Source organism: Clinocottus analis, unplaced genomic scaffold (assembly GCF_023055335.1).
Source record: "Clinocottus analis isolate CAN_PGR_092001 unplaced genomic scaffold, fCliAna1.0.p SCAF_7, whole genome shotgun sequence".
Lineage (NCBI taxonomy): Eukaryota > Metazoa > Chordata > Actinopteri > Perciformes > Cottidae > Clinocottus > Clinocottus analis.
In genome coordinates, this window is record NW_027176229.1 from 2,407,009 (window position 1) to 2,428,118 (window position 21,110).

Genomic DNA, 21,110 nt, shown 5'->3' on the forward strand with positions numbered 1-21,110 from the left:
ACAAAAAAAAAAACACACCAGCTGGCAGGCTCTGACATCATCCAGCAACAGTTTATTTTCAGTCCATGATGTTCTGTAATTGATTTCTCTTTCACTACAGTACAAATCTCCAGCTTTGTGTTCAAGTGATTTCAGCTGTCAATAAACTAAGAGGTCTCTGCAAAGGCGCTTTAACAACATGAGTCAAAGCTACATTTTTGATCCAAACGCTGTAGAACACAGCAATGCAAATAAGCAGAAAAAAATCACTTGTTGTAAACAGATAGTATATATATTTTTCCTCATAATTTTCGTTTATTCAAAACTGGCTTTAAAGTCAACATCTTTAATTTCTTAATATGACATGTAAGAAGAAGAATGCTACATTATTTCGTGTGTGTGTGTGCGTGTGTGTGTATATATATATATATATATATATATATATATATATATATATATATATATATATATATATACTTTTTGTTAAACCATAACAGTTATGGTTCAGTCCATTTAACCTTCACATTATACAACACATTCTACAAGACTCTGTAGTTGAATTAACTGAGTACACATTATTGTACAACTCTCAACAGCAGTCGTACATTTCACTAAACAGTTACACCTCCCTGAGATGAAGACCATACTTAAATGAAAGCATCTTAACCGAAGGACATATTTCTATGCCTTTAACCCTGACCACATACATCAGACTGTGTATGCTGCAATACAAAGTGGTAACACTTTCTATGACACACATGTCTTTAATTATAAACATACTTATGTGTCATAATATACTTCTGGCAATGATAGTTACAAGCACTTGTAAATATGCATAATGATTTAACAATAATCATCACATATTATAAATACTTTTATATTTACCATGAGGTCAAGGATTATAATACTTCCCTATTTTGTGGTATTTCAACTATGAGAATTATAATACATTACGATCCTTGCAAAGAAAATGTTAGTGAGTGACAGCTTATCATATAGTATTATGACACTTGACCCAAAATATAATGTGTCTCTAAATAAAATTGTGAGCAGATTACTAAGTACTCACTATAACTAATTGTATGTATGTTGAAGAAGCATTTTATCACATATGGATAATTTGTGTATAAATTGGGAATGTGTATCTATACTGGAGTCTCATTTTATAGAGGTGGGTATCATTTCATAACAATGCTCTCATTAAAATAATTTCTTAAATTTGGGAGCACAGGAACAATGTTAGTGAAATTTCAACTTTATTCCTGACATTTCATTTTATTCTCAAAATACAGAAATAGAAGAAAAAAAAGGTTCCACCTTTCAACTTTCCCCTTATGCCCTAATATTCTTCCGTACAGCATTAATTTGGTGAGGTCAAAGGCATTGTTACTCACAGATTATGAAAAATAAATGTGATGGTGTAATAAATTTGAGGGTAAAAATTAAAAGCTTTAAAATTGCAATCTTCTCTGTCTGTGTCTATGGTAGAATTAATAATGTGTCTACATTTACACTGACAGAAGTCAAGCTTGTAGAAAAATAAATAACATTACAACATATTGTAAAAGTTAGACCTATGTCATTATTGCCATCAATCTCTTTAAGACACAAGGGGATTTAGCTCCACTGCAAGCATGTCTGCAAACGATTAATAGCTGAGCATAAAAAAATCTAAGAGCAAAGAAAATTATTAACACAGTTAAATCCCACAATTTTATATAAATATGCTGTTTTATTTAAGACAACGTAAAATAAAATTAAAAATGTGGAAAATGAATTGTAATTAAATCCATGAAATTTTTGAAAGGCTGCTATGTATCAGATCCACTTTAATGCGGTCAGATAGTCAGTGGATAAACATAAACATAGACGCAGGGTAATGACAAAGGTCAATGATTCAAAAGTGGAGAAACATACAGTTTTAAACTACACTGACAGGTGAGAGAATAGATGCAGCACTAGTGTTAAAAAAAAATCTTTATTTTCCTCCTTGTCAGGGACCACCCTGAAACTGAGTGAAAGATAGTTGAGAGAGAAATAGAAATAATGTGGAAGAGAGCGGAAGCAGAGACAGAAAAAGCAGGGCAAGCTGACCATAGCTTGTCTGACATCAATTGAAGAGTTGTTTTATTATTTTCGGCCAACGCTCACTGGACACATATCTGATTCTTCAGACTGTTGGAAAAAGACAAACAGAAAGAGGAAAGGGTCATTTGTATAAGCAATGCACTGAAAGTCTCAAATTCAGACTTAAATGTTCAATAAGAGATCGGACTTATTCTCAAATATTATGTCACAGATTACTACTGAAGTGCCATGACTGATGTAAGTTAATCGACAAATGTTGGCCCCATCCACCTAAACTCTCACCTGCCCTATATCAACTTATGAGGTCTTTCTACTTCCATATTCATGATTACGTTGATAACACACAAAATTATTCCGGTAAATAATAATTTGGGTAACCAGCATGAAATAACCGTGGTTCTGGTTGTTTTCACCCCTTATCATTCATTATATGATAATATAGATTGGATGAGCATGGACCAGTAAAAGAGGGCTCTTTAATTAAAACTGCCTAAGAGACCATTGGTACCCATCTACCGAACATCAGTGATATTAGTGAAGAGCCCGAGAAGAGTCTAAAGTATATTAAAAGACAATACACCACAGCTACAGCCTGTTCGCCCTCTGCTGTCTAAAAAGAGTATCAGCTGCCATACCACCAGACTTCAGAGCAGTTTTTTTCCTCAGGCTCATCCTTAATCCTGAGTGCAGGGTGTCTATGAGACTGAACAGAGCGTAATCAAATATCATCACTATCCCACCTTAACTTTCTTTCCGTGAACTTCTCTGTGAAAATCTCAGTTATGTGTTTGTAAGACTGTAACTATCGTAATGTTTACATTAGCATTTTTAGCTTATGCCTTGACTCTGGCTCTCTGTTACCTTAGCAATGTTACCACGTAGCATTCGTTGCGTGTCAGTATGTAGTTATTACTTTCTTTCAGTTAACTTATACTTACTATTAGTAATATACACTGCCTAGCCAAAGAAAAAGTCGCCACCAAAAAAATAGGTATTTAGCTTTGATTATGGAACGCATTCCCTGTGGCATTGTTTCGATAAACTGCAATGTCACAAGATTTATTTCCATCCAGTATTGCATTAATTTCTCACCAAGATCAAGGTCTGACCGCAGCGCAAAGCATTTGTCAGCACATTCCAAAGATTCTCAATGGGGTTGAGTCAAAGAGTCCAGACCATATTTGGTCTGGACTCTTTGGTGGCCAATCCATGTGTGAAAATTATGTCTCATGCTCCCTGAACCACTCTTTCACAATTTAAGCCCGATGAATCCTGGCATTGTCATCTTCGAATATAGTTGTGCCATCAGGGAAGAAAAAAATCCATTGATGGAATAACCTGGTTATTCAGTATATTCAGGTAGTCAGCTGACTTCATTCTTTGAGCACATACTGTTGCTGAACCTAGATCTGACCAACTGCAGCAACCCCAGATCATAGCACTGCCTCCACATGCTTGTACAGTAGGCAGTAGTAGTTAAATCCAGGTGGCAACTCTTTTTTTTGCCAGGCAGTGTATTTTACAAAGAGGATTCACAGCTGCCAGGGTCCAGAGGACAACATGCAGCATCGCTGCAGCAGGCTCCAGTCCGTCTCAGCCTGATCACCACCGCAGGACACTCCAGCACACCACCATATAATAATACATTTGGTTTTAGACATTTATTTACATGTGTTTAGCATTTTATTCATATATTTCACTGCTTTTGTGAGCCTAAGACCGTTGGTAAAACAATTTATAGCACCAAAAATGACAACATGACTAAAGGTATGTTATCACAAGAGATATGAATAATTTCCAAAATCGAGTGTCTATTTTTCAGTTTTAAGGCCATATTATCACTTTCTACTTGTGCCTTAGGATAATGGTGCCTCATTACATAGAGAGCTGAGATTGTTCTGCAATTAGATGTAAAACACATAGGTATCTATCATATACAAGTCCCTTTAAAAAGGTGAATTTAAGAATGATGTAAAATGGAGAAAATGACCCCAGACTCCAGAGAGCTTCTATGTTTAAAGTGATGGTGGTGTTAGTGGGGCAGAACCTCAGGAAACAACTCTTTAGGGTCCAACCCCGCTTCGAAGCGGGCTATATGTTTACGTTTTGATTCAATTCATATCTTCGCGATAATAGGGCATAGAGATATGGTTTAAATTCTACCGGAATCAGTAGATGTTCCACTTTCGTGTCCTTTTCTCACAACATCGAGTAGGATTCACATAGCAAGATCTGAGCATCAAAACATGGATGTGTCGCATGAAGTGCGTTAAAGCTTCAGTGTGAGTCAGAGAGAAAAGAAAATGCCGCGGCGGCGACAAGGACAGTGGAGGAGCCCGAAGGATTTGATTACTGCGATGAAGAGGACTACGCCAATAAAAGGGATCTGGGATTTGAAGATGGGTTAGTGTATTTAGTAAACTTTGTTTTGCAAAAACCTTTTTTTTCGTGTCCATAAGACTGCATCGTCACTATGACTGCCAACTTTCTTTTAGTGAACTTAGTACCGATTAGTAGTGCTGGATCTGTGTTACTTGTTTGTAAGATAGAACGCTAACTATCGTTAGTTTGTTTACATTAGCAAGTTAGCACATTTAGCTCATGCCGTGAGCATAGTCCCTGCTGGATCTGTGTGTAATCGTAACTGTCAGTTGCGATTATTCAGTGAAGTTAATACTGACTGGCAGTCATTTATTTTAAAGAGAGGATTCACAGCTGCCAGGGTCCAGTAGACAACAAGCAGCTTTGCTGCAGCAGCCTCCCAGTCAGTCTTTGCCTGCCACCACTTCACCACTGCCAGGCACTCCAGCACATCCATCCATCCCCACCATATAATACAAATTTGGTTTGAAAACAAAAACTGTTGCAATGTTCAATTTTCATTTGCACATACTTCATGAAGCTTGAGCCGCACTATCAACCCATTTCTCAGTCTTATTTTATCATTTTGGTGAAAGGTGTGACAATCATAATTTTTACTTAAAACAATAAAAAATGGTTTTAGACATTTATTTCCATGTATCTACAATTTTATTCACATATTCCCTCAGACCTCACACCTTTGAAATGAAGATGAAGAAGAAGTCTCCTCTTCATCATACAACCTCACACTCACTCTAACAAACAGCAGCAGTGCATCCTTTGGTAAACCAATTGCTAGTGTAACGGAGTTAAAAACACACTGTCATTTCCTATTTTCGATGTGTTTTATTTTTGTTTGTTATTCAACAATCTTGTTGAGTGTGTATGAATTTTATTTTGAAAAGTTGAGTCTGTTTCCTGCGGAGGTTGCGTTTTGCCTTTTCCGCACCTCCTAGGCTCCCGTAGTTCCGTCTTACTTTCACAAAAGTGAGTTACCGTTGAAGGTAAGACGTAGGGAGAATATGTCGCACTGTTTTGTTTTATTCTTCTCAAATGTAACCGTTTGTTGGACACGGTGATGGTCGCTGATGCGCTCGCGGTGTCCAGCTGTCGGGTTGATAGTTTGGACGGCAGAAATGCGTGTTTTGTGGGTGTTTTTATTTGGCGCCAATTGCACTGTTCATATCCGGCCGCCTTGTCATATATTTTCCCTGTATACGTTGTTCTGTGTGTTTAGGAGGTTCATGTGCGGAGACAGACTGGAAGGAAATGTATGTGTGTTGTCTTCTGCAGGTATGTGTTTTCTTTTGTTATTTTACGGTAGTTCCGTCTGACTTACACAAAAGTGAGTTACCGTTGAAGGAGGTTCATGTGCGGAGACAGACTGGAAGGAAATGTATGTGTGTTGTCTTCTGCAGAAAAATAAACAAGTGCTGGAAAAATTCAACGGAGCCGACTTCTTCTGTGTCCTGAACAAGTCCGTTACACTGGTGCCGTGACCTTCGGATCTTCAGATCAGCTTGATGCTCGTCGCCGTGGATGCTGTGCTGACGTCCTGATACGTCTTCTGAAGACTATTGTGGTCATATATATATATATATATATATATATTTATTTTTTTCCTCAAAAAAAAAAAAAAAAAAAAAAAAGAAAAAGGATTTTGGTTTAGGACATAGTTCTTTAAAGTGTTTATCCTCAGTATGTTGATCACTTTTGATTACTGATATACTTATATATATATATTATTATCTCTTGTTTTTGTTGGTTCTGGTTCTAAATACACAACGCAAGTACACTTATTGGTTATAAACGGCCGTTAAAATAACTATGGATGAGTTTGCTAGCCCGAGTCTGCCGAAGGGGAGGGGTGTTTGGCTCAGTCATATTGCTGGCAGTAGGAATGTGGGTTATTCTAAACTAACACCGGATAATCGTGATACAGGTCTGGGTCAGAGCCCAGATTGTACTCCGGTTGGTGGGTTAATGAGGGGTCCTTTTACATCTACTCCTGACAGTGATGGTGATGTGTTACCCCAGTCACCTCCATGTCATACACCAGCATACACTAATGATGTTGATGCCATCACCCATCTCACAGACATGGTAGGGCAGTTAGGTGCTCAGATTGGGGAATCTATTGTCGAGAGGTTAATGTCAGCTGGTGTTGTAAACGTGGCAAACAATCACCAGTCTACTGTCACTCAGACCGCACACGCTAATGTGGACCGACATGACCGTCCTCCCCAGGTGACAGTCCATGTGAACTCTGATAAAGGACTTCAGACGTTCAGAGGTGACAGTACTGACAAATACCTAGTCCAGGACTGGATTGACATGACTAAAACGCATCTCAGGAAACGACAGATCCCTGTTTGTGACCAAGCAGAGGAAGTTATGTGCCATTTAATGGGCAAGGCTAGAGATGTAGTGAAGATTGCCTTACGTAGTGATCCGGTGCTTGATGTCAGACAGGAAACTGAACGGATATACAATGTTCTTCTCCACTACTTCAGTGTCGCTCCTTCATGTCTTCCTCTCGCAGACTTTTATGCTACTTTGCCCAGACATAGAGAAAACCCAGTTGACTACTGGATACGACTGAACAAAGCTGCTGACTTAGCCCTGGAGGGTTTGCACAGACAAGGGAAGCGGACGGAGAACATGAGTGATGAAGTGGCTCTTATGTTTGTCAAACACTGTCCTGACCCAGAACTGGCCTGCACTCTGAAGTTTAAACCACTTCACGAATGGACTTCACGTGATGTTCAGCTGAGGATTGATGATTATCAACGTGAGTTGAGGGCTAGTGAGGGTGCTTCTGGCATGGTGCCACTGAAAAACTACATCGCCACAGTCGCCTTTGAGCAGTCCGGTCAGCCATCGATTGCCCAGGCGAAGACTGTGCAGTGCCTCACCTCGAGTCCCTCAACTTCCTCTCTCGAGGCCCAGCATCATGTGTGTCATCCTCTTTGTCCTTCTTCACCATCTGTCCCAGTTCAAGGCGAATCCTGTCATGTTTCGGGTCGTCCCTTTGTACCAGTTGTGGCGCAAAATCTCCAGCAGTCAGAGGAGAAACTTCTCACCCGTATGGTCGACATGTTTCAGGAGATGATGGGGAAAATGCAGTCTCACAACATTTTGCAGCCGACTCGGGGTGGGCGGTTCCAGCGTGCTTCTCGGGAAAAGCGTTCCAGAGAGGCAGTTTGTAAGGTCTGTAATGACTCAAGCCATACCACCATTTCGCACTGTGTGTCCGAAAGGCTTTGTTTTGCCTGTCATGCCTCTGGCCACACCAAACTGAACTGCCCTGTCAAAGACTCGACCCAACACCAGTCGGGGGGAAACTAGTTGACCTGTATTCAGAGGGGGGCAGTGCAGGTCACACAACAAACTCCCAACAAGATGACATGTCTGATGCTGAGACTGTATATACGTCTGTGAGAGACTCATGTGATGGATCTGAGGTTGTTGTTTTTCAGAATTTTCACAGAATTGGCAGTAGTGACAGTCTTTTCTACACGCCTGTGGTAATGGGTGGGGCAGTGACGATAGGTGGTATGTTGGACAGTGGCTCCATGGCATGTAGCATTAGCGAAGCAGCTGAGATCAAACTGAGAGGTGCTGGAGTGATAACCGATCAAAAGCAAATTGATGTCAATGTAGTCCTTGTGGGATGTGGTGGACTTCGTGTGAGGCCCAAGTGTGCTTTTGATGTGGAGATGGAAGTGTATGGCTGTAAGATGTTCGTTCCAACACTCGTTGTCCCGGGACAGCATGATGAGTTGATTATAGGGACGAATGTTATAAAACACATCCTACATCAGTCTAAATTTTGCACGTCTTATTGGAAGACGGTGTCTGGCCCTTACTCAGACAGAGACCCAGACACTGAATGTTTTCTGTCTATGCTCTCAGGTCTCAGTCCATGGAGAGGTAGTGATGTTCCTGACAAAGTCGGTACAGTCAGGTGTAACTCTGCCACCTGCCTCGAGCCTGGCCGTGAGTATCTCATTTGGGGAAAGCTTCCCAAGAACACTGCTATTTCTCCAGGTAGCACCGTTATAACAGAACCCACTTCATCTCGCTCGGCTCCAAGAGGTGTTCTGGTCGCGAGGGTCGTGACTACGCTTTTTGGAGACGGACAGGTTCCGCTGAAGCTCATCAATACATCTGACAAACCTGTGCTTTTGAGGCGAAACGCAAAGTTGGCTGATGTTTATACATGTGCAGCGCTTGAGGACATGGATGTTGTTGAACAGACGGAGATTCCTCTGGCCGGCTGCACCCAAACGGCTGTGTCTCCTAATGCTGTCGCAGGCTCTTCCAAAGACATGCTTGGCTCAATTGGGCTCAGTACGGTTGACATTGAGTCGTGTGAAGTGTCTGTGAACTGTAAGAATAGGGTGGCTGACCTTGTGGTGCAGTATGAGGACATCTTTTCGCGCCACCATCTTGATTGTGGAGAGGCAAAGGACTTTGTACATCGCATACACCTGTCAGATAACAGGCCATTCAGACTCCCGTATAGGAGAGTGCCTCCTGCTCAGTACCAAAAACTACGTCAGGTACTGAGCGAGATGGAGGAAAAGGAGATCATCAGAAAATCAACTAGTGAATATGCTTCACCATTGGTGCTTGTGTGGAAGAAAAATGGAGATCTCCGCATCTGTACTGATTTTCGTTGGCTAAATAAAAGGACACTGAAGGATGCTCATCCTCTTCCTCACCAGGCAGACTGTTTGGCAGCGCTAGGGGGGAACTGCCTTTTTAGCACTATGGATCTGACCTCCGGGTTTTACAATATGCCACTCCACGAGGATGACAGGAAGTACTCTGCCTTCACCACTCCCATGGGCCTCTATGAGTACAATCGTCTGCCGCAGGGCCTCTGCAACAGTCCCGGGAGCTTTATGCGCATGATGACGAGCATTTTTGGTGACCAGAATTATTTGAGTCTCTTGTGCTACTTGGATGACTTGCTAGTGTTTGCACCTGATGAGGAGACTGCTTTGCTGCGCCTGGAGACGGTGTTTAAGAGGCTGCGTAGACACAACTTGAAGTTATCTCCCAAAAAGTGCTTCTTCCTCAGGAGGTCTGTAAAGTTTCTTGGCCACATTGTTGATGAGAATGGTGTTTCAACAGACCCCAGCAAGGTTGAGAACATCACCAACATGGCGGTCACTGATCTCATGGAGCCGGATGGCGTAACTCCGTCCCCGAAGCGCATACGGTCCTTCTTAGGGATGGTGAATTACTATCAACACTTCATGCCCGGTTACTCTGCATTGGCCAAGCCGCTTTTTGACCTGTTAAAAGGTGCAAAGAGAAGAGGTAAACAACACAGAAACAAACTGTCGAGCAGGAAGTTGTGTGCAGCTGACTGGACACCGGAGCAGGGACAGGCTTTTGAGAGTCTGAAAGCTTCACTGGTCCACAGTGTCGTTTTGGCTCACCCCGATTTCAACCGTCCCTTCATGCTGTCGACTGATGCGTCCTTAGATGGCATAGGTGCGGTCTTGTCTCAGATTCAGGAAGGTGAAGAACGGGCTAGGCCTATTGCTTTTGCCGGCAAGTCGTTGTCTCGGTCCCAAAAGAACTACCCGGCTCATCGGTTGGAGTTTCTAGCCTTGAAATGGTCAGTCTGCGAAAAGTTCAGTCATTGGCTGAAAGGCCACAAATTTACTGTCTGGACAGACAACAACCCGTTGACTCACATCCTGACAAAGCCAAAGCTAGATTGTTGTGAGCAACGCTGGGTTGCTAAGTTGGCGAGTTATGATTTCGATATCAAATATGTTCCGGGCCCACAGAACGTTGTAGCTGATGCGCTGAGTCGTGTGCCGTTTGTTAAGACGAGTGTTGGTCACAGACTGCTCGCTGAACCCTATGCAGGTCTCCTCACAGAAGTCAAAGACATGTCGAGTTTCTCTGTTCAAAATGCCTTCCGGTCATCCGGTCATGATAAGGAGCCCTCCTGTTTGAGTGACAACGTCCAGTTGGCATGCAGTCCGTTGAGCATGCACACTCAGGTTATTGCGAGGGATGATGTGTCTGCTGTGCTACATTCACACATTGAGTGGGATGATGGTCCAAGGGGCCGTGCTGTTGAGGTGTTGCAACACTTACCTCAGTTGGTTCCACCTGGTCAAGACGCCTTACCTGCTTACACTGTGAAGGACCTCTGTGATAAGCAGTTGGGGGATAGGACACTCTCTCGTGTTCTGTCTTATGTCGAGAGACATCGGAGGCCTTCTAGAAGGGAAAGATTTAATGAGTCTGTTTTGGTCACAAGGTACTTGAAGCACTGGGACCGCCTAACTTTGATGGGTGGTGTATTGTATAGGGTTTCAAGGGACCAGAAGACCAAGGCAAAGCGGTTTCAATATGTTGTCCCTGATTCACTGAAGACTGAGGTTCTGCAGGGGATTCATGATAAAGCCGGACATCAAGCTCAGTCCAGGAGTCTCAGCTTGGCGAGGCAAAGGTTTTTCTGGCCAAACCTTGACAGGGATGTGAGAGATTATGTTCGTCATTGTCAGCGATGCATCGTAAGTAAGACAGTCGAGCCTGAAGGACGGGCCCCCCTTGAGAGCATAACAACAACCCGGCCTCTGGAGTTGGTCTGCATTGACTTTTGGTCAGCTGAGAACTCTAAAAACAGATCTGTCGATGTTTTGGTGATAACTGACCATTTCACAAGGATGGCTCAGGCATTTTCATGTAAAGACCAGACAGCTAAGCAGGTGGCTAGGGTTCTATGGGACCGGTACTTCTGTGTTTTCGGATTCCCTGAAAGGATCCATAGTGATCAAGGCGCTAACTTTGAGAGTCTGCTGATAAGTGAGCTTCTCAGGGTTTCGGGTGTTAAGAAATCGCACACAACCCCTTACCATCCAATGGGGAATGGGAGTGTGGAACGTTTCAATCGGACCCTGGGTGGCATGATTCGAGCACTGCCCCCTGAAGAGAAAGCTGACTGGCCACGGCGCTTACAGACTCTGACGTTCATGTACAACTGCACAGAACATGAGACGACAGGTTATTCCCCCTTCTACCTCATGTTTGGCCGGATCCCCCGCCTTCCTGTTGATGTCCTCTTTCGTGCTGTTCTTCATGACACTGCAGTGGTGAGTTATGAGAAGTATGTAGCTGGCCTCACCAATGATCTAAAGGAAGCAATGGTTATTGCCCAGGTCCATGCTACAAAGGAACAGAATCGACATGTCCAGTTGTACAACAGAAGGGTAAAGGGATCCAATGTTGAGATCGGTGACAGGGTGCTCTTGGCCAACAGAAAGGAAAGGGGTAAAAAGAAACTGGCTGACAGGTGGGATTCGACTGTCTATACTGTGGTGGATGTGAATGCGGAGACACACACGTACAGAATCCGTGATGCAATCACTGGGCGGGAGAAAGTGATCCACAGGAACTTGCTGATGCTGGTTAATTTCCTCCCTGTGGGGGATACGCGTCCTTGCTAGTGTCAGGATCCTCAGCTTCAGGAGGTGATGGTGGTGGGGCAGTACAGGCCTCGTCTGAGAGAGAGGTTGCGTCTTATAGTGTGGCCAGTGGAAGCCATGTTACCGAAAGTGACAGAGAACCTCCTGCAGCTATGGGAGATGGTCAGGGTCCCTTGACTGTTGAGGTGCCTGTAGATTCGGAGAGGAGAACCATTGAATGGATTACTCAGTTGTCTGCGCCAAGCTTGGGCGAGGTGGGCATTACTGACGTGAGTGTTACGTCTGACCTCCAGAACACAGCTACCTCACTTGAAGACTGCACGACTGATCGGTCTGTGACTTGTGATTCTTGTTCTTTGGCTGCTGCAGATGTCTCATCAGATGTGAGACAGTCTGATTTTGCACTTGACACTATGACACAGACGGAAAGCACATCTGACACTTTGCATACTGTGGTCCAGGTCTCTCCTACACACTGTAGTCGTTTTGCTACACGGGGCAGGTCAAGATTTGGTCGTTTAATCAATCCTGTAGATAGGCTTATACAGACCATGTCCAGGCAGGATGTTGTCCTGGAGTAGCTTAAGGTTGAGGCTGTTTTGCAACTCCATGTTCCAGATTTTTACTTTTTATGAATCATAAGCCAGTAGCTTATGTTTTTATGGGTCTGGAAACCGTTGTATTAGTTTGATGTCCCACTGTTTTTTTCTTCTTCTTTTCTTTTCATGTCATGAACCTGTACTGCACTGCACTTTGTGTTTGGGTCTTGTGGGGTGTAGACGGCACCCTGTAGCCAGTTGTTGGGTTGGGAGGTTAGTAATGCTCTCGTACCACTTCATCCCTGTGGGATACATTTTATGTTGGTCTTCTTGATGTTGGCCCTTTGTAAGTTGTGAATTTGTGATGTTTTCCTCGGCGTGCACTTTGTAGTACGTGCTCATGTTTGATAAAATTCAGTGGGGGTGAATGTAACGGAGTTAAAAACACACTGTCATTTCCTATTTTCGATGTGTTTTATTTTTGTTTGTTATTCAACAATCTTGTTGAGTGTGTATGAATTTTATTTTGAAAAGTTGAGTCTGTTTCCTGCGGAGGTTGCGTTTTGCCTTTTCCGCACCTCCTAGGCTCCCGTAGTTCCGTCTTACTTTCACAAAAGTGAGTTACCGTTGAAGGTAAGACGTAGGGAGAATATGTCGCACTGTTTTGTTTTATTCTTCTCAAATGTAACCGTTTGTTGGACACGGTGATGGTCGCTGATGCGCTCGCGGTGTCCAGCTGTCGGGTTGATAGTTTGGACGGCAGAAATGCGTGTTTTGTGGGTGTTTTTATTTGGCGCCAATTGCACTGTTCATATCCGGCCGCCTTGTCATATATTTTCCCTGTATACGTTGTTCTGTGTGTTTAGGAGGTTCATGTGCGGAGACAGACTGGAAGGAAATGTATGTGTGTTGTCTTCTGCAGGTATGTGTTTTCTTTTGTTATTTTACGGTAGTTCCGTCTGACTTACACAAAAGTGAGTTACCGTTGAAGGAGGTTCATGTGCGGAGACAGACTGGAAGGAAATGTATGTGTGTTGTCTTCTGCAGAAAAATAAACAAGTGCTGGAAAAATTCAACGGAGCCGACTTCTTCTGTGTCCTGAACAAGTCCGTTACACTAGCACCAAAACAGTTCGTCCACATGAGTAAAGGTATGTTTTCACAAGCGATATGAGGAATTAAAAAAATCAAGCTTACAAACACAGTTTGTAAGCTTGGTTTCAGCTTTAGGGCTATGTAATACCTTTTATACTTGTGCCTTATGGTGCCTCATCGAGAGCTGAGATTGTTCTGCCATTTTGGATGTGCATGTATTATATGCAAGTACCTTTAAAACGGGGAATTTAAGAAATTATGTAAAATCAAGAAAATGACCTAAGAGGGTTTTAACCCTCTAATGAAAGAGCAGCGGTCCCCAACCTTTTTTTCACCACGGACCAGTTTCGTGTCAGACAATATTTTCCCGGACCGGCCTTCATGGTGTGGGCGATAAGTATGACTTAATAAAATGATATGACCGGCATAAAGACCCTTATAAAGTACATAAAAATACAACTCGCCACTACGCCAGATAAGTGGCAGCCTTCAGCTTGTTTCTCTGATACGAGCCGGTCCCGGGGTGACGAAGACAACGACCCCCGACGTGTGTTGTTTATGTCTAGTCTACTGACTCGACTCCGTAACTTTAACCTTTATGTGAACTCTGTAACTCAATTAGAACCCGCTTCACAAAGATAGGATGTTGGAAATGGCAGCAGGGTTTCAGAGCTTTTTTGGCAATCTCAGGATATTCTTGCCTTGATTTTAAGCCACAACACAGAGTTGAAACGGACTTGTAAATTTAATTTTCGGGGTAACTGTTACGTACCCTCTTGTCATATGTCGAGAGATAACGCCTGAGGTTACGCATAGAAGGATGTAATCAGTCATTTTTGAAAATAAAATCTTTTTCCGACCTTTTTTCAAAAATTATTCTTTCTACGCAGCCCGGTACCAAGGGACTCACGGACCAGTACCCGGCTGCGGCCCAGTGGTCGGGGGCCGCTGTGCTAGACGGTAGATGAAGCATGGCTCAATCTAAAAGCGGTGCGCCTCAGTATGCTTATCACAGATAAGCGGGGCTGCACGGCCACAATATTGACATCCCCACTCATCTGCAACGACAGTACTGTGAGAATAGATTGTAACACAATTTTCTCCACACAGTAGGTGCCTCTCTGTCCTTTTTTTAATGAGTGCCAACTATGATTTGTGAACTGGTGTACCACTTGCACAAACATGGTTATAGACTATATCAGCTTCGCCCTATTGTCATCCAATAGCAACAGCTCTTACATGTTCAACAAATCCCTTTTCTTTAAAATGCTGGAAGGTTACCATCTAATCCCTGTTGTGATTGAATAGGCAGCAGCCTGTACCAACAAATGGCCTCATCTCATCAGTTTATCTTCACACAATCGCTGTCCCTATCTACTCAGCTACAAGAGCTGATAAACATTAGTTCAATCCCTCAACCCACTGAGGACAGTATTAAGAGAAGCAAATGGCTGTCTTTCTCATAGACAGTATCACCAGTGCTGCAGTAGATTGATAGCACAAGGAAATAAATCAAGAGGAAACCTCTAGTGTGCCCGAGTGGGGATAGAAAGTAACAGCGTAACCGACAGATTGACAGTGAGCATTGTTTTTGTAGCTTTATTTTTACTTCACTTAATCAATGCAGTTTCTTCTGTCAGTGCAGTGGGAATTGCATAATCTGTTCCATAAAAATGGACATCCTGCTGTGTGTGTCCTTGAAGGACAAAACATAACAAGCTGTCACATTTATTTTACTTGAGAGCTTTATGTGGCAAGAGCAGCAGTGCAGCAGAATATACAATCAGATATGAACCTTTACACACAAAACTACAAGATTTTCTAAGCCAAACTCACACAAATGTAGTTGTTAAAAATCAAAGACGAACAAATTATTAATATTTCAGAATTACTGAGCATGGGTGAATATAAAGAGTAATACATGAATCAATACAATTTTATTGACGTCATTCTGCACAACTTCCTGTTTTAATGCAGAGAAATAAAGTTAATGAAACTGGATGGAAACTTAGCAATTCTCTTCACATATTATTTTCTAAAAAAAGATCTATTGGCTTTTCCATCACTGATACAAGTGTAAGTTTCTGGCTAATAAAGCTATGGAAGCTGTTCTGCCACAGAGGAAATCATGGGATTTGGCATCCCACTTCCATTAACTAAATTATCTCACAGACTATCAAAGAAAACAAAATGCAAGTGCTATGTGTTGTAATGTCACATACGACATTACAACATGATAAGATGCACTCAGGGGCAGTGTTGGGCTCCCAACATAGCTTTCACTTACGCAGGTGTTTACTGTGTTTCTGTCAACCTTTTCTCCATCTCCATTATAGTTGACAGGTATGCACATAGTAGTCTCATTTCCAGGTTGTAAAATACCGGCACCTTGTCACAGCCGTTGGCGTCTGTATAAAGACGCATCAGACGTTGTACTCAACTGTAAACATGTTAATTTCTTCTGTAAATTTGGACATTTAACTTAAATTTTTTTTAAACATTTTTTTAAAACATTTTTAAAATGTTTTATTTATTTGTACTTCTTAACTGTGTATTGTTTATGTTGTTATTATAAAGCGCTTTGTGACCCTGGTCTGCGAAAGGCGCTATACAAATAAAGCTTATTATTATTATTATTATAACTCACAACTCACCCTCCCGGAGCCAGACCCGGGAGGCGAGCTCGTCGGCGAGCGTCTGGTGGCCGGGCTTTCGCCCATGGGGCCCGGTCGGGCTCAGCCCGAAAAAACATCATGGTGCCGCTGCCACTCCGTGGACTCACCACCCATGGAGAGGACCATCTGGGTCGAGTGCAGTGCAAACCGGGCGTCAGGCCAGGCGGAAGATCTGGGCGAGCCGATCGCCGGCAGCATGGACTAGCTCCAGGGACGTGGAACGTCACCTCGCTAACGGGGAAAGAGCCGGAGCTAGTGCAGGAGGTGGAGCAGTACCAGCTAGATATAGTTGGGCTCACCTCCACGCACAGCAAGGGCTCTGGAACCAAGCTCTTGGAGAAGGGTTGGACTTTGTCCTTTTCTGGAGTTGCCCAGGGAAGGAGGGGCGCCAGGCGGGAGTGGGGATACTCACGAGCCCCCGGCTGAGCGCCGCTATGTTGGCGGATCAGAAAGGGAAAGCAGGACCTACCCCAGGCTGAGCCCGGCCACCCTACGAAGGAAGCTCATTTCGGCCGCTTGTATCCGCGACCTCGTTCTTTCGGTCACGACCGAGAGTTTGTGACCATAAGTGAGGGTTGGAACGTAGACCGACCAGTAAATGGAGAGCTTCGCCTTCCGACTCAGCTCCCTCTTCACCAAGACGGACCGGTACTGCGCCTGTTTTACTGCTGCAGCTGCACCGATCCGCCTGTCGATCTCCCGCTCCACCTTACCCTCACTTGTGAACAAGACCCTGAGGTACTTGAACTCCTTCGCTTGAGGCAGGCATGTTGTCCCAACCTGGAGGGAGCAATCCACCGGTTTCCGGCAAAGAACCATGGCCTCGGATTTGGAGGCGCTAACTCTCATCCCTTAACTACAAACTACAAACACATTTATTCACTGTCATTGATTGTCTATGACGACGCTGGTTCATGGCGCTTTGTGTTTTGCGTTGCATCGCGTCAAGGTCTGTATGATCACAAAATTCATCGTTTACCCACCTCTAATTTTACCACTACAGCACTGGAGTTGGCATTATTTCTCAGCACTGCTTGGTTGTCTTACACTTTGCTTATAAGCACTTTGAATATATTAATCACTCCAGTGAGAGCATTGAGAAAAACATTGTATATAGCTTTATTGGCTCGAGGGGCAATAGAGGACTTTTGACTGACTATCTGAAATCATTGATGTGTTTGTATTCTCCATAAAAAAAATAATAATTCTGTGCTCAAATGTGCATTCTCCCTAAACTGACAGGAGGACATGCCTTTGTATTGGTAAAATATAGTATTGTATTGCTATGGGAAGATAAAGCCTGAACTGATTTAAATGTTTCTCAGGTGGGTGAACCAGATGTAGGGGAAGTAAGGAGATCAAAGGCCTGTTGTCTTTCCCTCACATGCATATCACACTGGGGAGTGGAGGAAGCAAATAGGGGGTTGACTTTTCAGGACAAAAGTAAATGTAAGTTATCTGATGACAAGAACTGGGCGGGGGTTCATGGGTCTCGCAAAAACTCAGTGTTTTTCTTGTATTTTAACTGGTTTATAACCTCATCGTGTTAGAATAAGGGTGGTGGTGACTGTTGTTTCATTGAATCTTGTGTCACAGGCTTCTCTGAGTAGCTCCTACATACTTTTCCTTCTTGAACGAATAAACAGACAAAAGACAACTTAGATTCAGAGACTCCATTCCTCTTTAACGGATCAACAGAGAATCTTCTATTATACCTTCTATTTGTACTGCTCGACAGACAGACTCACAGATTTAAACTCAAGAGTAACATTTAAAGCTACTATATATATATGTATATCAAAGCTCCTGGCTTCCTCTCAAGCTGAAGAAGGGTCTCATAAGTAATTAACCGAGCGACCAGTGTAGGTTACAACCACGCAACCTCCAACGGCCCAGAGAAACCACACCACCTCCAGCATCAACTCCCCCAACGTGGCTACTCTGCAACTTATGTATTCCTGTGGCGTGTGACAAATTGTGTCGGCACATTACTCCAGTGAAGCATTTTTCATGCATAATTCATCCTCGAGCCGAGATTGCACATGGACATTTTCAAATCCCTTTGAAGTTAATTCCCTCTCCATGATAAACAGAGTCGCTTGCGTTGGCTGTGTTGCAGCTTATGATTGTCTGTCTAGATGAAGTTACCTGTCCAAATCAATTTTATTATACAATACTGGAGTGCTGGAGAGATTTACATCTAATAATCCTCTCTGCAAAAAAACAGAAGATTACCTTGGTTCATTTGTAAATTCAAGAATAGCTTAACATACTTTACACACACACACAATTTTTTATCCCAACCATGTCTCTCATGTTGTTTTTTGTTGTGCTATCTAATTATTGTAAATTAATATGTGATATATGAGTAACTACGCGATCCATGTTGTGCATGCTTTCATTTAATAATTAGGAATATAGCTGAAGCTGAGTTTTGCAGCTATTTAGTTACATCTAATTTTTATCTTAAGATGGCGCAAGAAGATAAAATAAGAGCTGTCCAAAGCTTCTACAATTAATCCTGGGGGAAACATATACATCTCATTAAGATGCAGGATGTCCTTTACATACAGACGTGCCTTTTTCTTTCTTTCTTTTTCTTTTTCCTTTTTCTATAGTGAGAGATGATTTCCAATATAACACAGAATCAAGTAAATATATAAATGACAGAATAAAACGATCAAAGGTTGGCATCATCTAGCTTTAGCCAGTATCTGTAGAGGAGAACATCAAGAAAAGAGAGAGCGAAAGAGAAGAAATCAGGTAAATTGACAGCCACTTGCCTTTCTTAGAGGTTGACATATGCCAGCTCTGTAGCCAACTGGGACCCTTAAAAGCATGACAATCTCTCGCTGAGGTGTTGCTTACTTTGTCCTTTGTCCCAACCGGTTCAAATTGCCAGCCTGGAAACTGCCTACAATTAAAGTGGTTTGTACAATTCCCTCCAGTGAGCAGCTAATGGGTGCAACGTGTAAAAATGGCTTGGCCATTCACAGAGCTGTTGCTGTATTGTTGGAGCAGTTACATTACAGAGCAGTTACATGGGCAAAGAATGCTAAATTCCATGGTTGTTGATATGATCAGATCATTAACAAGTGTGCCCCGCTTTTAAATTTGTATTTACATCAAGGATGTGTGCAGTGGTGTATAGTTCTCAAGTCGTTTTTTGGAAATCTGGCCTCTATTTTACTATGTATATTTCTGTTGACTTTTACTTCACTACATTTTGCGAAGAAAACAGATTTTTCCAGCGATCCCAAATCTTTAATGCGCCATGAACCAGTTAGGTTTAATACAATATTTTCACGGATCGGGTCCCATCTCGGGGTGACGGGAGACAACGACACCCGACGTGTGTTCTTTATGTTGAGAATCCTTAAATTAAATATTTTTGTCCAGTCTACTCCTTAACTTTAACCTGCTTCACATAGTAGGATGTTGAAAAGGAAGTAGGATTTCAGAGCTTTTTTGGCCAATACAGACTCTCAATATGCAAACTCAGAAATGTCCGTTCATGGAGCTCCAGGCTGCAGCCTGTTGATGATGTGTCTCTTGACTAATGTTCCCTTTAATTTTTTTCAGCACAATTTTTTTTTTCTTAGCGCACATTTTAGCACTGTGAGCAATTCGCAACCAGCCGAAAATGACCACAAGCCTGCGTTAGCCAGAGGAGAGTCAAAGAGATGATAGCAAATGCACCAATATGTATACAAGGTTGATATTTATTTAATATCCTTTATAATGGCTGGACTTTGGGAACATTTTAATGATGGTGTTTTACCGGTCAATTTAGTTGAACTTCAAGGATCTTTGTTGAACTTCAATCGGAGGTTATGACTCGTCCACTGGTTATGACTGATAATCCGTTTGGACTACTTAATCTAGCCACTCATGTTTAAACGTTAGGCAGACCTTTTTCCTGGGGCACCTGCTCTGCCTTTCTTTTCGCCATGGTAGACTGCTGGAGCAGGGCCCGCCTAGAGTAGCCTAAACAGCGCCGGCCCTAGCTCATGTAGCGCTCCATACTAGGCGAGCTTAACTCCTGGCAGAGCCTGAGGACAGCGGGGGTGGGTGGGTGCTAGCAGATGTACAGGGTGCTACAGAGAGTGCATGTGGAGAAAAGGGACACTGATTGGTTAAGAAGACTGACATGTCACATCAAAGATCTCCTATTGTGGAGATGGCTCACTCCTATTTCAGAAACACTGGCGCAAAAAAAAAATTTAACCACTGAAAAAAAAATGTATGTGCGGTCTGAAAAATGTGTCTCAGCCCCCATTGGGGTCAGCAATGGTGTTCGACAAGGGGGAATTTATCCCCAGTTATTTTGAATCAACATATTGATGATCTGTCCAAGTAACTGAAAGCATGGGTGCATGATAGGTAAAACTTTAGTTAATCATATTATGTATGCAGATGATCTTGTGATTTTTAGTTCATGTAATGCTAGTCTCCGAAAGCCCCTTACTTTATATTCTGTCTATGACGTGGAAAAAGATATCAAATATAAGGCTAGTAAGAGATTTTTTTAACAAAAGAGGACAAAAGTCTACAATTGCTGACTAAAATATCTTGGACGTTTTAAGAACAAATGACTGATGATATTTATAGGCAATGTTGTAGACACAAGCAAACATTCTCTCATGCAAATTTGGACAGACGGAGTAAAGATTTCTCTTTTAAGAGCATATTGTACACCACTGCACACCTGTGGTCAAATGAAAAAAAAAGCGAGCCTACAGAGAGTTCAAGTAGCTTATAATGAGCCATCCGGGTCACGGTAGCAGCACACCCAGCAGACCGACCCAGGCTTCCCTCTCACCCGTAACATTTTCCAACTCATTCTGGGGGACCCCGAGGCGTTCCCAGGCCAGCCGGGAGATATAATCCCTCCAGCGTGTCCTGGGTCTTCCC

The 21,110-nt window shown here is 42.8% G+C and overlaps 1 protein-coding gene across 1 annotated transcript in view; it reads right to left on the reverse strand.

The window, feature by feature from the left end:
* Positions 1 to 492: 492 nt before the first annotated feature.
* LOC137805053 (zinc finger matrin-type protein 4-like) overlaps positions 493 to 21,110 on the reverse strand; it is a 167,477-nt gene continuing 146,859 nt past the window's right edge. The window contains exon 7 of the mRNA XM_068604720.1: positions 493 to 2,154. Within this exon, the coding sequence (XP_068460821.1) occupies positions 2,127 to 2,154 (28 nt within the window). The 3' untranslated portion in view covers positions 493 to 2,126. The remainder of the gene's footprint in view (positions 2,155 to 21,110) is intronic.